This window comes from Psammomys obesus, unplaced genomic scaffold (assembly GCF_907164565.1).
Source record: "Psammomys obesus unplaced genomic scaffold, mPsaObe1.curated_primary_1811, whole genome shotgun sequence".
NCBI lineage: Eukaryota > Metazoa > Chordata > Mammalia > Rodentia > Muridae > Psammomys > Psammomys obesus.
Genome location: NW_026596125.1, coordinates 1,309,673 through 1,324,891, shown reverse-complemented (window position 1 = coordinate 1,324,891; position 15,219 = coordinate 1,309,673). Strand labels below are relative to the sequence as shown.

The 15,219-nt window shown below is 37.6% G+C and overlaps 1 protein-coding gene across 1 annotated transcript in view; it reads left to right on the top strand.

The window, feature by feature from the left end:
* The window catches only part of Tm9sf3 (transmembrane 9 superfamily member 3), a 48,235-nt gene that overhangs the window by 14,391 nt on the left and 18,625 nt on the right, over nt 1-15,219 (top strand). Inside the window, exons 3-7 of the mRNA XM_055591504.1 lie at nt 5,806-5,928; nt 7,888-8,048; nt 9,171-9,248; nt 12,074-12,205; nt 14,000-14,166. Of these exons, the coding sequence (XP_055447479.1) occupies nt 5,806-5,928; nt 7,888-8,048; nt 9,171-9,248; nt 12,074-12,205; nt 14,000-14,166 (661 nt within the window). The remainder of the gene's footprint in view (nt 1-5,805; nt 5,929-7,887; nt 8,049-9,170; nt 9,249-12,073; nt 12,206-13,999; nt 14,167-15,219) is intronic.

The window sequence follows — 15,219 nt, the reverse complement described above, 5'->3', positions numbered from 1 at the left end:
GCCTCTGATACTGTAACTGTTATGCCCAAATAAACCTTGTTTTTTGTTGCCTTGGTCATGGTAACTACTGCCAGTTTCCTGCTTTTTGTTTTGATGAACTCATCCTTTTCTACTGACATGAGAGCTCTCAGGAGGGAGAGGAATGCCACCTGGGCTGAGACTTGCCTCTACACCTGGAGATGGCGGGAGCTGCTGCTAGATGCTTCTTCCCACTGCGTTAGTACATGAGTGTATTAACCAGACCAGATCTGAAACTTGGCAGGTCTTTGACTCTCTAGTGCCTTGTGCTAACTGTAGATTTGGTAATAGCTTCCTATATATATATATATATCATTAAAATTATTGTTCTTCAGATTGACATCACCCCCACAATAGAAAAGGTCTATGTATGAGTTCATTTTCTTCTTCTGACTTTTAGCAGTAATACAGTTTTAGTACATAAAATTTAGGATTTACAGAAGAAAATAAAAATGGAACTTTCTGTTCATCCAAATTGTTTAAAAATATATAAAATTAAACTGAGCATGTTTGTATAATCCTGTAATCCTAACACTTGTGAGACTAGGATGGAAGAATTGGGAGTTTCCAGTCAACTTAAGGTCTTGTCACAAGAAAGTGAAAATTAAATTCATGTTACCAATATTGTTTTTTTAAGCTCAACCCTTATATAGTATTTACTATGTGCCAGCACTTTGAGCATTCCTAATTTAATAAAATATATGTAATTATTTTTTCTTACAGCATTTTGTGAGTTTATTCTTACATTGTTATTATCCAGATGCGGCTAAATAGAACTGTGTAATTAGAATATGTAATTTTCCCCACTCTAGTTGCAAGGTGATCTCCCTTCCTTTCTCTTTTTCTTTCTTTTTAGAAATAACACAGCATTTGGCAGTTCTTGTATAGGGTATTGTAATGCATCTATAAATTTTTTACAAGCATAAGTTCTTAGAAGTAGAATTACTAAGTTGAAGGTTTTAAACATATTTATATATACACATGTATGTATACATATCTACATATACATTGTCTGTCTGTCTATCTGTCTATCTAAAAGGCTATACACATTTTAAGGCTGTTTCTTTTTCCTCCCTCCCTCCCTTCCTTTCTTTTTGAACTGAGGAGAGGACCTCATGTTTTCCCACTGAGCTACATTTCCAGCCCTTGTTTTTACTTTTTGAGACACAATCTTGCTAAGTTACATTGCCTTGCTTTGGGCTTCCTCTGTAGCCCTAGCTGACTTTGAGCTTGCAGTCCTTCTGGATTAGCTTCCAAGTGGTTAGGATTACAGGGTTGTACTGAGCCCAGTTGCCAGTCAGGTTGCTATGTTAATCTGTACCTTTTGTATAGTTAAAAAAAAAAAAAAAATTAACTGTGTATATACCAGTGTTTCCAGTCCATGTTTTATAAAATCTATTTGGCAGTTACTGAGTATGTAATTGTATTCCAGACTGGGCTGGGCTGTGAATGTAGTGGGGTCCATCCATCAACACTCTAAAACTACATTTGTGTGAATGTACATTCGCAGGGTGGGGTCAGGGTAGGTTGTGGCAGGGGAAGTTACATTTTCATAAGATTCTCAAGAGTGTGAGGGCAAAAATGCTTAAGAATACTGTGAATACATTCACACTCCAGCCTTAAAATGATTCTGGGAAGGAGCCAGCACAATTGTTTTCAGTTTCACAGTTGAGGGACTGTGGTGAGGGTCACAGAGATTAAAGATTTGCTTTTGTTCAGTAGCTAGTAAGTAGTGGAACTCACGACTTTGCCCATGTCTCTGTGTACATACATGGTGATTCAGGATAACTTTGTTAAGCACTATAGTTTTTGAGGTAAGAGTCTGTTTTTCCATTTTAGTAAAGCCATCAAAAAAGAAAGTGTAAGTAAGGTGGGATGGCACATGCTCAGGGAACTCAGTGTATGCAGTGCTGCCAGTTGCTTTCTGGACTTTGATTGGGTAGACACAGGCACTTAGGTTCTGGGATCTACTTAGTATGGTGATCTGTTTAAAAAAATAAGCATTAACATTTGCTAACTTGTGGCTTTGTTACCATCCCCTCCTCAAGATTTTTGTATTGCTAACACCTCAGGCGCATCTTCTTCAGAATTTGTAGGTTTGTGTTTTACCCAAGGGAGGTATGTTCTGTTCTCATTTTCAGTGATTTACGGTGAGAGATTTTTTAGCTAGTCTTTCAGTTATATAGATTGCAGACAGTGACTTGGCATCTTTGCACACACTGTCTTCAAAGCAGTTCCCTCCTGAGAGAAGTGTTGTTTTGCTCTGGCACCAGGCTCTTGAATTATATGTGATGTTTGTATTCGCCTTCATGTCTGAAAGACAAATTTCATTAAGATGACCAATTAGCGTCCTTTTTACAGATTGTCATGATAAATTGGTGATAAAACTAGGAACCTTGTGGGGAATACCCTAGAACTCATTGGTACAGGAGAAAACTTCCTGAACAGAACACCAACAGCACAGGCTCTAAGAGCAACAATCAATAAATGGGACCTCATGAAATTGAAAAGCTTCTGTAAAGCAAAGGACACCGTCATCAAAACAAAGCGACTGCCTACAGATTGGGAAAGAATCATCACCAACCCTTTATCTGACAGAGGACTCATATCCAATATATATAAAGAACTAAACAAGCTGAAAAGCAATAAACCAAGTAATCCACTTAAAAAATGGGGAACAGAGCTAAAGAGAGAATTCTCTGTAGAGGAATATCGAATGGCAGAGAAGCACTTAAAGAAATGCTCAACCTCATTAGCCATTAGGGAAATGCACATCAAAACAACCCTGAGATTTCACCTTACACCCATCAGAATGGCCAAGATGAAAAACTCAAGGGACAACACATGCTGGAGAGGTTGTGGAGAAAGGGGAACCCTTCTCCACTGCTGGTGGGAATGTAAACTGGTACAACCACTCTGGAAATCAATCTGGCGCTTTCTCAGACAACTAGGAATAGTGCTTCCTCAAGATCCAGCCATACCACTCCTAGGCATATACCCAAAAGAGGTGCAAGTACACAAAAAGGACATTTGCTCAACCATGTTTGTAGCAGCTTTATTTGTAATAGCCAGAAGCTGGAAACAACCCAGATGCCCCTCAACTGAAGAATGGATGCAGAAACTGTGGTACATCTATACAATGGAATATTACTCAGCAATGAAAAATAAGGAAATCATGAAATTTTCAGGTAAATGGTGGGACCTGGAAAGGATCATCCTGAGTGAGTTGTCCCAGAAGCAAAAAGACACGCATGGTATATACTCACTCATATAAACATACAACATAGAATAAACCCACTAAAATCTGTACATCTAAACAAACTAAGCAAAAGAGAGGACCCTAACTAAAATGTTCAATCCCCATCCTGAAAGGCAAAGAGGATGGACATCAGAAGAAAAAGAAAATAGGAAACAACCTCGGAACCTGCTACAGAGGGCCTCTGAAAGCCAGAAGAAAAGAGGAAACAACCTTGAAACCTGCCACAGAGGGCCTCTGAAAGCCTCTGCAGTATAGACTGTCAAAGCAGATGCTGAGCCTGATGGCCAACTGATGGGCAGAGTGAATGGAATTTTATGTAAGAAGTGGGAAATAGTAAGAGCTGGAGGGGACGGGAACTCCACAAGGAGAGCAACAGAACAAGATAATTTGAACACAGGGAACTTCCCAGAAAATCATACTCCAACCAAGGACTATTCGTGGAGATGACCTGGAACCCCTGCACAGATGTAGCCCATGGCAGTTCAGTGTCCAAGTGGGTTCCATAGTAATGGGAAGAGGGACTGCCTCTGACATAATCTGATTGGCCTGCTTGTTGATCACTTCCCCCTGAGGGGGGAGCAGCCTTACCAGGCCACAGTAGAGGACAATGCAGCCACTTTTGATGAGAACTGATAGACTAAGATCAGAAAGAAGAGGAGAACCTCCCCTATCAGTGGACTTGGGGAGTGGCATGCATGCAGAAAGGAGAGGGAGGGTGGGATCGGGAGGGGAGGAGGGAGGGGCTTATGGGGGGATACAAAATGAATAAAGTGTAATTAATAAAAAAAAACTGCACTGGGATGAAAAAAAAACAAACTAGGAACCTCAATAAAAGGGGCAACTTACGGGGGGGGTAGAAATGAGCAACTGTTCTGGGGAGAATTGCAGCAATGATAAAGATTTTAGAATGGCCTTCTTGCTAGAGTTAGTGGGAGCCCCAAGTTCCATAGGCCAGAGGGTCCATGTGTGCAGGGACTACAGGTAGTTGAGCCCTGTCAGAGGGAAGGGGAAGAAGATATGTCTGTTAGAAAACTGTTGAGTTGGAGTTACACTGTGTGGAATCCTTTATGTTGGTAAACACATATTGTGTATTACAGAGTTTTGTACGATCACATCAATAGTGACTGTTTTAAAGAGGCCCTTTTTGTAACAGTAAACTTAAAATGGCTTTGCAGGGTGACTGTGAGTCTCCTACAGCCATTAGAACAATTTGTTGCCCTCCAAGCCTGGGCTTTTTTGGTCTCAGCAGTCCCTCCTGAGCTGCTCTTACCCTTGCCCATTGTACTTCACAGAGGTCTTTTTTGGGCTCCTCCTAACAACAGTTTTAGATTTTGTGTAGAAATTCTATAGAGCAGTTTCATTTCCTAACTCTTTACTGCCCAGTGTCAGTTATTACTTTATGAAAATCCTAAATTCTTTGTTGCTTAAAAGGGTTGAGCTAGAAAAAAAAAAAAAATGTGTGTGTAAGTCAAAGGTGGCATTAGTCTCTTAGAGAAGAAGAGTAGGTGGGTCTTTCCTGTCCTTCTTCCTTGGGACATGGCTTTGTTTTGTCATTTTGCATGGATCCACTCTGGGGCAATCTCTCATGAGGGAAAGCTGTTTTCTCTGACATGTTCTATAATATCAAGTTGTAATACAGACCGCTAGTTGTTAAGGAAATAGTGTCCCAGGTAACCATTCAGTATTGAACTACAGTCCTTAAAAAATAGTCAATATTTAAGAAATTTCATATTTCTGTGGGAAACTACACTTCAGATTTTAAATTACCAGAATACTAGTATAAGAAAATGTATCTTTCTTTTGTTCTTAAGATTGATTTAAATTTTTTGTAATTGCTTAAGTAATGTATCAAAACAGTTTAATCCTTTTTATATCTAGAATTTTTTAAACAAACACATTTTTAAAACATTAGAAATTAAAGACTCTCTGGACACAATTTATGAGGATACTGTTTTTGCAAGCAATCAAGAATAGAAATGACTCATCTTTAGGGGATTTTTGAGTGATTTATAAACAGATGCTTTTAGATAGAAGCTAGCCTTGTGATTTTAATGGTTATGAGGAATCTTTGGCCATGATGACTGTGGTTTCTATGCTATTGGAGTGTGCAGTGCAAGTGACCTTAAGCTACACTGTTACCCTGGCTTATACTCCTATTCTTAAGCTTTCCCACACAGTAAATGAAAATTTCTTTATGTGCCTTAAGCTTCTTTGTTGTTGGTTTTTTATATCAGTTTATTTATTTTAAAGTGACTTTGCTGTTCTTGAATCGTTTTCTTTATATGAGGGGTTTACTCATAAAAGGTAATCTTTGAAAATAAAGATGATCAAAATCCTTTATTACAAGGTAATGGGAGATATAAAAAAACTGGGAAGGATAGCATACTGAGCTCCCATATGCTTATCACCAGATTGAACTATTGGGAATAGGCATTCACTTCAGCAAATGCTGACTTTTCTTTTTGTGCTATATTTCCGGTAACTATTTTGCAAGCCAGTGGGTTTAATTTGTAATTTTTATTTTACAGATGATGTGATGCCAGGTACTTACTGTGAAATTGATTTAGATAAGGAGAAGAGAGATGCATTTGTATATGCTATCAAGAATCACTATTGGTATCAGATGTACATAGATGACTTACCAATATGGGGTAAGTATTCTGTCATGTAGTAAGATTTCCTGTAACCAGTGTGCTAAGGTGGCTGTTCCAGATCCTGATGGGAACGTATTTCCACTGTTGCCCCCGGATAGTCTTTAAGGCTGATTTTATGACCTCCTACTGGAGACATTTTTGATACTGCCAGACCTTATAAGAAACTCTCAAAATGAAAGGTTTATATTCACTGTAACTTTTCAGATCCAAGGAATTCAGAGGCTCTTGAAACAATCTGAAATTTCCTCCAGTTTCTTCAGAGCTTTTTAAGTACAGCTTTTTAAAAATATAACTCGAGGGACTAAATAGGAGTTTTAAAAGTTGAAACTTTTAAATGACACTATAGTAATATGTTTTTAAGGGTTATGATAATTTCTTGAATGTTTTACTTAACAGTTCCTTTGTCATTTTCCAAAACATTCGTATTGAGGAAATATTCTTCTTTAGCTCTTGCATGTCCATACTTTTGGGTAGGAGACACAATATGATTAATACAAACTTACGCATAGTCCAAAAATAACTTAAATAATTATTTAAAATGCAAGGAATAGGCACTTACAGTTTTTTTCTGTCTCTAGACATACGCTTTATGTACAACTTACTATCTTTTAATCTTAAATTTGTTAGTTGATCATTATGTTCGTCTGCAGCAAAACTGATTGAACACATTAGATCAGAGTTTAATATGCTAAGGAAATTTATAAGAAAGTTAATCTCTTGGGAGGAAGAGGCAGGAGGTGTTTTTGTGAGTTCAAAGCCATCCTAGACTACATAGCTAGTTCCAGGCCAGCCAGGACCACATTGAGACCCTGTCTTTAAAAAAAGTTAATTTCAAGAGATACTTGTAGGCATCGTTATTACTCTCTATGTGTTAATAAGCATTTTGTATAAATGATTGTATTAGTGTTATAGGAAATAGGCACTTCTGTGATCAGCTGTGAGGGTAGTGGAAGATAGTTAGAACAGGCTACTTTCATAGTTTTCCTGTTGTTATGGGCTTCTAAAGATCCATATGCTGGGGATTGTGCCTCACTCCTTTAATCCCAGCATTTGGGTTTTATTTTCTTAGTTACTGCTTTAGCAAAACTCGTTAGCAACAGTGACAATTGTTCTATGTATATGTCCATTGTGGCCATGTGGAGGTCAGATGTCATCTTTGGGTGTTGTGCCTCGGGTTATGTCTTCATTTTGTTTTTGAGTCAGGGCCTCTCACTTGGCCTGGTACTCACTGATTAGGCAGAGGTAGCAGCCATTGAGCCCTAAGACTCTTCCAGTCTTCACTATAAGCACCTACCACCATGCCCAGCTTTTTTTATGGAGATAGAACTCAGATCCTCAGGCTGTATGGCAAGGACTTACCTAACGGAGTAATTTCTCTAGCCCTTTAAAGATTTCAGGGGCTGCCATGTGTGAATATTTTTGCATAATCTGTAGTGTCTGAACCTGGGCATTCTTCTTCCTTCTTTGTTAAAAAAAAAAAAAAAAAGATTCCAGGATGACATTTGTGGGACAAAAGTTTCAGTCTTTGAAACACCTTTTAGAGAAATTATGTCTTTACCCTATGTCTAGTTTTTAGAACAGATAGGTAAATGAATTCCTTCTCCTCCCCTCTATGTGTGTGAGAGAGACAGACAGACAGACAGACACAGAGAGAGACTAGGTAGTATGCACAGTAAGATGATAATTGGAACAGCAGAGGTGCTAGTGGTGACATAGAGTGAGTTCTGAGTATCACATTTGTGACCATTAACGCTGAACATGGCATTATTTTGTAATAGTGTGGCCATGGCACATGTTCGTTAAGAAGTCCAGCCTACACTTTTACCTTGTGCTAATCATGAGGATGTTGACAGTTTTGCCTCTTTATAGAAAAGAAATGTGATGAACTTTTAGCTTCTGGGTGTTGAGTGAAGACTCGGTGGTATTACTTTGTATAAAGTGTTTCTTCTTTTGTAGGTATTGTTGGTGAAGCAGATGAAAATGGGGAAGATTACTATCTTTGGACCTACAAAAAACTCGAAATAGGCTTTAATGGAAATAGAATTGTTGATGTTAATCTAACGAGTGAAGGAAAGGTCAAACTGGTTCCAAATACTAAAATACAGATGTCATATTCAGTAAGTTAAAATAATTGTGTATAGAAATGGTTGTGTTTGTAAGTTTTAGAAAATAAAAATATAGCTTAAAATTAGATATAGCAAAATTCCTCAAGGTATCTACATTCAGTCTCCAAAGGAAGAGGATGTGCCTCAGGTCTATGGGATGGGATGCCATGCATGGGCCTAATGACCCTTGTTCTCACACAGTTATCATTGGCACCTGGTAGGTGACAACTCAGCCCTGTGTCTTCAACCTATATTTGTAAGTTGCAGAAACTCATGTTAGTTCTCTTTTCATTTGCTGTTGGAAATAGAGATGCCATGAACATTGCCGGGTAGGTGTAGATTGCTGTGGTTTGCTTTATTTGACTTGCACGGTAAGAGCTTGTCAAAGTCCTTTCTCAACTATGAAGTTAATTCTATTCTGTTACCTTAAAAATGGTGGAAGAAAAAGAGGAAGTCCACTATAGGGAGATTCTCTTTTTTGCCAGTTATTTTCCTGATCTTTGAAAAGAATCCCCTTGCTTATAGCCAGTCTCAAAAATTCTTTTTGTCCATATGTACTCAGTGTAAGTGGTTATTACATAACTATACAAGAAATTTAATAGTTGTCATAAAGCCACAATTTAAAGATAAAATTGTATATATTCTTATTACAATTGGTTTAAACACTTGGTGAGTTGGTGTTAATCCTAACACATGAATCGAGTCAGTGTGTTAGTCAACAGTAGTGATTCATCCTTGAAAGCTGAAATGATCCCTATAAGGCAAACTATACTATTACACTTGTTTAAACTTCTCATACTGGGGTGGAAGAGACGGCCCAGTGGTGCAGAGCTCTGACTGCTCTTAAATAATACCCAGGTTCAATTTCCAGCATCTGCATAACAGCTCACAGCACCTTAACTAAGTCCAGGGGACCCAGTACTCTCTTCAGGTCTCTGCTAGCACTGCACATGTGTGGTGCACAGACATATGCCCATACACATAAAATGACAAAATGAAATTAAATCTCTGGTACTGTCAGTTATAGTCTCACCTTTCAATTTTAAGTATGTCAGTGTCTGAATTTTATGAGTTTTGCCATCAGATTATTAATTATTTATTGGCCTTAATTTTCAAGTGGGAATTTTTTTTCAGGTAAAATGGAAAAAATCAGATGTGAAATTTGAAGATCGATTCGATAAATATCTTGATCCATCCTTTTTTCAACATAGGGTAGGTGTTTGTATTTTAAGATACAGCATATGTATGCAAATCAGTTTCTCATTGAGCATCTGCCTATATGGGCCATTATCCTAAGGACTATGAATTTCAAGATGTAACTAATGGTGATTTCAGGTGTAAACTTTAAGTCATAAGAATGATGGGGAATTTTAGAGGAATAATTCAACTAGCTTGCTTTGTGGTATGGTCTAAAGCAGTAAAAAGATACACAGGAAAAAGCACAATATGTGGCAGCCACAAGTAGCATTATAATTGCAAATGATGGTAATATTGGAGAATGTGGTTCATATCCATGGTCAGATGAGCTTCTTAATTAACTGAAACTCAGAATTAGACCGCATCAGTTGCTGATGGATTGTTGGCAGGTTTCCTACATGGGCACCTGGCCTGGTAAAACTTACAGTATGGACAGAGAACAGCAGAAAGGATGCATCTCTTGGAAAGCTACTTTACTATAGCTCTTTCTCTGGTTCTGACCTACCTGTTGACTTCTGCATAGTCTTAATATTCTCTCCAGCTTGACTGAACTTTAGGGAAGCCCCTTCCTGCACTGCTCCTCTCAGACCACTTTCCTAGCCTTTACTTTAGAAAATGTAGAGGCTTTGCCCATGGACCATCAAGAGTCAATGCTTCCCATAGTCTCCATTCTTCACTAGTACATGTGGGTTGAATGAAGCACCTAGCCTGGGGTTTGCCTGGAACCTCAGTTCAAGGCAGCACTGTTGGTGAGGTACCTTGTTCATTTTCAGTTTTAAAAATTCAACAATAAACAGAGGGTGACACTTAGAATTAGCAACACTAGGGGGCGCCGGAGTGCAGCAGTTGGTAGGCTCATAAGTAATCTTTGCTACTTGTTTCCTTTTTTTATTTTTATACTTAATCCTAGCCAAAAAGCTGGGCAAGTGGTGCTTTATTATTTTTAATAACTATTTTCCTGGTTTAAAGTTTTCAAGCGTATACCATATAGTATAGTTTTTAGGATAATGCTAAAGGGATGTTAGAAGTTTCATGTTTTGACAGTGCATTCATATAGGTATTGGCTTAAAGTTTATACTTTAGATTGTGTATTTCCTAGACTATCAAAGAACTTCATTAGAAATTTTAATACTTTAAAATTTTAGTTTTATATTTTAAACTGATACATAAAATGTGGAAGTGAAGTGTGAGGTAGTATCTGATGCTTTAGTGCATATATGCATTATCCACTGTTTAAATCAAGTTAAACATACACCTCAAACTCAAATAGTTATCATTTCTCCATGATGGAAACATAAGGGGCTGCTGAGATGTCTTAGCAGGTAAAAGTGCTAGCTGCTAGGTCTGGTGATCTGAGTTCAGTCCCTGGGACCCACATGGTAGAAGAAGGGAACTGACTCCCAAAAGATGCCTGATACCTATGTACCCACTATATAAATAAATAAATTTATAAGAGTGTTCTAAAAGAACCTTTCAATTCCATTTCTTGAAATTGTACATTATTGTAGTGATAATGAACATGACATTGTAGAAAGGTTTGCTTGGTAACTTTGTATGGCATACATTGAAAATCAGCAGAGAGAGCAAACAGCTGCAGAAGACCACCTAAGAGTAAGTTAGACTTGTTGAGGTGAGAGCTGATACTGTGGGAATGCAGAGGAATGGTAAATTTGGAAGGAAAACAGAAGTTGACTAAGTAGGGCAGGAGAGATGGCTCAGAATTTAAGAACACTTACTGTTTTTTTCAGAGGACCTAAGTTCAGTTCCCAGCATCCATCTCTAACCCTTCACAACTGCCTATTACTCCTTATCCAGGGGATCCCTCTTCTACTTTCCATAGGCACCCACACATGTATGCATATACCCATACACTGCCACATATATACAATTAAAACTGATTTTTTTTTTTAGGTTTAATAACATTACTTATGAAGACTTAAGGAGAAGGACCAGAAATAATTCTAAATTTTCAAATCCAAATATTAGTTCCATTAATAGAAGCTGGAGGATAAGAAATGAATGGTCTATGTGAGGGAAGATGATAGATTCACTAAGGATAGTCTCCACCTGAAATGCCACGAAAGCATTTAAGTGGAAGTTTTGATAGTGAAAGTCTGAACTGTGAAGGTGTAGGAATGCTGGAGGTTTGAGCAGTAAGGGCTGAAGGTGTTACCAACATCATCACTGGAAGGCTGGTAAAGATTTCTTGAGTCTGTGGGAAAGAACTCAACATGAGGGTGTTAGGGCATGCCTCACTGCAAACAAGAGAGACAGAGCTTCGGGAAGGAAGCCTGCATCCACAGCAGTCAGCAGTGATGGTGGGGGTTTCAGTGTTCTAAGAAAGTTTTTATGTTTTGGTCAGTTAAGAGACGAGCACAGTTGTTATCTACTGTTCCTGCCAGACGCAGTGCCATGCCCTTGCATCCATCATCACTGCACATCACAGAACACAAGATGCTGCGTCCATTTCTGCATGAGAAAACTGAAGCCACCTAGAAATTTGCAGAACTTAACTTAAAACCTAAGCCTTTTTGAGTCTGTTGCCCATGTACTTTCCATATAAAGTTGAATTGTGTATGCCCTGTGGTTAAATGTTAGTTGCTTTAGTAAATGTGACTTGAAAAATCTATGTAGATGATAGCATGCTTTCATGGAAGTTGGTTATAAAGAAAGTCAGCCCTTTATTCTGAATACTTATCCCCAGTGTGTCTAAAGTTTGGATTCTTACATAAAACATGTAAAAATGCTAGTTTTCTCCTCTTAACATACAATCGATATGATGAAACATGAGTTTTATAACTGATATTTCACATTGGTAACTTTATTTTCTGTTAATTTAGATCCACTGGTTTTCAATTTTCAATTCTTTCATGATGGTGATCTTCTTAGTGGGTTTAGTTTCAATGATTTTAATGAGAACCTTAAGAAAAGATTATGCCCGATACAGTAAAGAAGAAGAAATGGATGACATGGTGAGCAAACACTTTTATATTTTAAAACTATTTATCATATTAAATGATTAAAAACTAATTATTGATATTAAAAACTATCATATCAAATTAAATTTATTACTTTAATTATGTGTCTGTCTCTCTGTGTGTCATCTGTGTCTGTGTGTGTATATGTACATGTCTGGAGAGGCTAGATGTGTTAGAGCCTCCCTTTCCAGGTAGTTGCAGGCCACCTGATGCAGACACTGAGAATGGAACCTGGTTTCTCTTAAAGAGCAGTGTACGCTCTTAAACACTGAGCCATTTCTCCAGACCTGCTACATATATATATTAAAGATTAAAAATAGTTATTATTATTCTCTCTGTGTATGATGGGGGGGGGGTAGGACATGCATACCAGAATGTATATGTGGAGAACTTGATCTAGTCAGTTCTCTCCTTCCACCTTTACATGGGTTCTAGGAATTGAGCTCAGGTGGCCAGACTTTTACCTGCTGAGCCATCTCTCCAGCCAGTTGTTGTATTTCAGTGTTGGAATATAGATTGCAGTTTCTAATCTAAAGTTGGTAAGGGCAGATGAGTTTTCAGGATTCTTAGGTTTAAAAGAAGATATAAAGCAAATACCCATAGTTAGATATTAAGGAGACTGAGGCAGGAGGATTGCTTGAGTCCAAGAGTTTGAAATGAGCTTTACTTTCAAGTGCTTGCCTAGTGTTAGTTAATCCTCAGCACTGCAAAGTTTAAAAACTGTTCTAACAGTGTTATCTGTGGGATCTGGGGTCATTCTCTATTTAAATATATTCTTTTTTTTTTCTAACAGAACTTAAATGTTTCCCTAAGTAAGGTGAAGAAACTTGTGATTTCCAGCCAGATTTTGTCACCAAATAAGGACACATCATACTTAGAGAATAAACTTTAGTTTGCAGAGCTTTTGATTTCAGAATTACTTTTAGGGAGATGAAGGCTAGTTTTGATATGTGTGTGTATGTGTGTGTATGTATGTACATTTAATGTTGCTAAGTGTTGAGTTAATTTTAAGCGATGGGTTGGAAGGATTAAAATACATTAAGTTTACTGATTCAAAAGAGATTTATTCATAATTTTTGTTAAATTAAGAATAAAATTGTGTTGCATTGAATATTAATACCTAGGTCTTTTTTATCATTAAATAGGCTTGAGAAGCAGTTTAAAATGTCAAATTTTAACATGCTAAATGCAGTGTGATGATGGTTTTAAAAAAGTTTCCTTCTTAACTATTTTCCTTAAGAAACTTTGTTTCAGAAATTAAGGATTATTGGGTTATTCAGGTTGAACTTAAATATGGACTTTTTAAAGCTATAGATGATGATGTAGATGATTAAATATCCATATCCAGTGCTTATCTTGGGCTATAAAAGGGCATTTCTGTGTTTTTAGTGCAAGTACTGGTAATACACTTCCCCTTTCTTGTCTGCTTGGCCATTGTTGGCGGTGAGCCTTAGTCACCATGTTGAGTGGCAGGGTAGGGCCTGAGAGTGAAGCAGTATTAGGAGAGACCTTCACTTGTCCAAGTTGTTTCTTTTGCTCCCCAGCCTTTTCTCCCCGTCACCCCCTGCTTTTACTTTCTTGAATCTCAACGTGGAACCCATAACATTCAGAGTTACTAGGACAGGAGTTACTTTAACTTTGAAATGCCTGTCCTCAGTATTTTGAACTCTTAAAAAGTGTGGTAGGAGGGAGCTTAGAACTGCAACTTCTTTCCTGTATGCTGTATTTTGATTTGATTCTGAATGGGTTAATTTTCTCTATGCGTATTTATGTCTGTCTTACATACAGGATAGAGACCTAGGAGATGAATATGGATGGAAGCAGGTGCATGGAGATGTGTTTAGACCATCAAGTCACCCTCTGGTATTTTCTTCTCTCATTGGTTCTGGATGTCAGATATTTGCTGTGTCTCTCATTGTTATTATTGTTGCCATGATAGAGGATTTATATACAGAGTAAGTGGTGTACTTTACCATCTTTTTGTTGTTGTAAATAGTTTTTTTTTAGTCATTTTAATCTATTAAGTCAATCGTTATTAAATATTTGCTTATTTCAGTAATTTAGAATGTTAATATTGTCTGAGCCGTTGTTGCAAATAAATCTTAACGTTTAAGTGAATGTTTTGAATTGTGTTTCCTTATACATGTTAAAACTTGCCAGTATTGCTGAACACAGTGGTTATGTCATTTAGAGAGGCAGAGGCTACTTTCGATCTAAAGCTGTTTGAAAAGAAATGGGCCCTTTTTGAATATTCAACTGGGTTTTTATAATTTCAGTTATCAAATTAATACTTCATACTTACACTGAAACCTCTGTAGGAGTCAAACAAAGCACTTTACAGTATTCTTTGATTTTTTTTTCTAGAGTCCTAGATCAGTATCTATCTTTGCATAGTTTTTTGTATACTTTTATTAGCAACCAAAACCATTTTCCAAAGTTTCTTAAATTACATTATTTACTTATTTGTGAGTGTGTTAGTGTACTCAAATGTATGTGTTATGGGCATGTGTATACCACAGCAAAATGGAAGTCAGAACAATTTTCAGTAGTTGTTTCTCTGCTTCCTCATGTCCCCAGTATTGAACTTAGATTGTCAGGCTTGGCAGCAAGCACCTTTGCCTGCTGAACCATTTGCCAGCCCAGTTTGCCGGAAGTTCTTGATTTGTCTTGACTTGAGCAGTAACAGAAACCTCATGTCTATTGAGTATGTGAATTTGTCACCTTGTTCTCAGAAAGTCACAGCATGTGTGAACATGTACTGTGGTATCTGGTGTATTCACTATAATTCAGGCGTCATACAGCAGCCTGTGAAGTCCTCCATCAGAATCACTCCAGTTACATTTCAGTTCGTTGTACATTCATACATGTGGATAGCATTTCACGGACAGGTAATAAATGGACTGCTGAAAGAATGGCATGGCTCTCCAATCGTGGGCAGGCAAGATGGCTCAACAGGTTGAAAAAAGAAAAGAAAGAAAAATGTACTTTCCCCTCACACTAATGAGCTG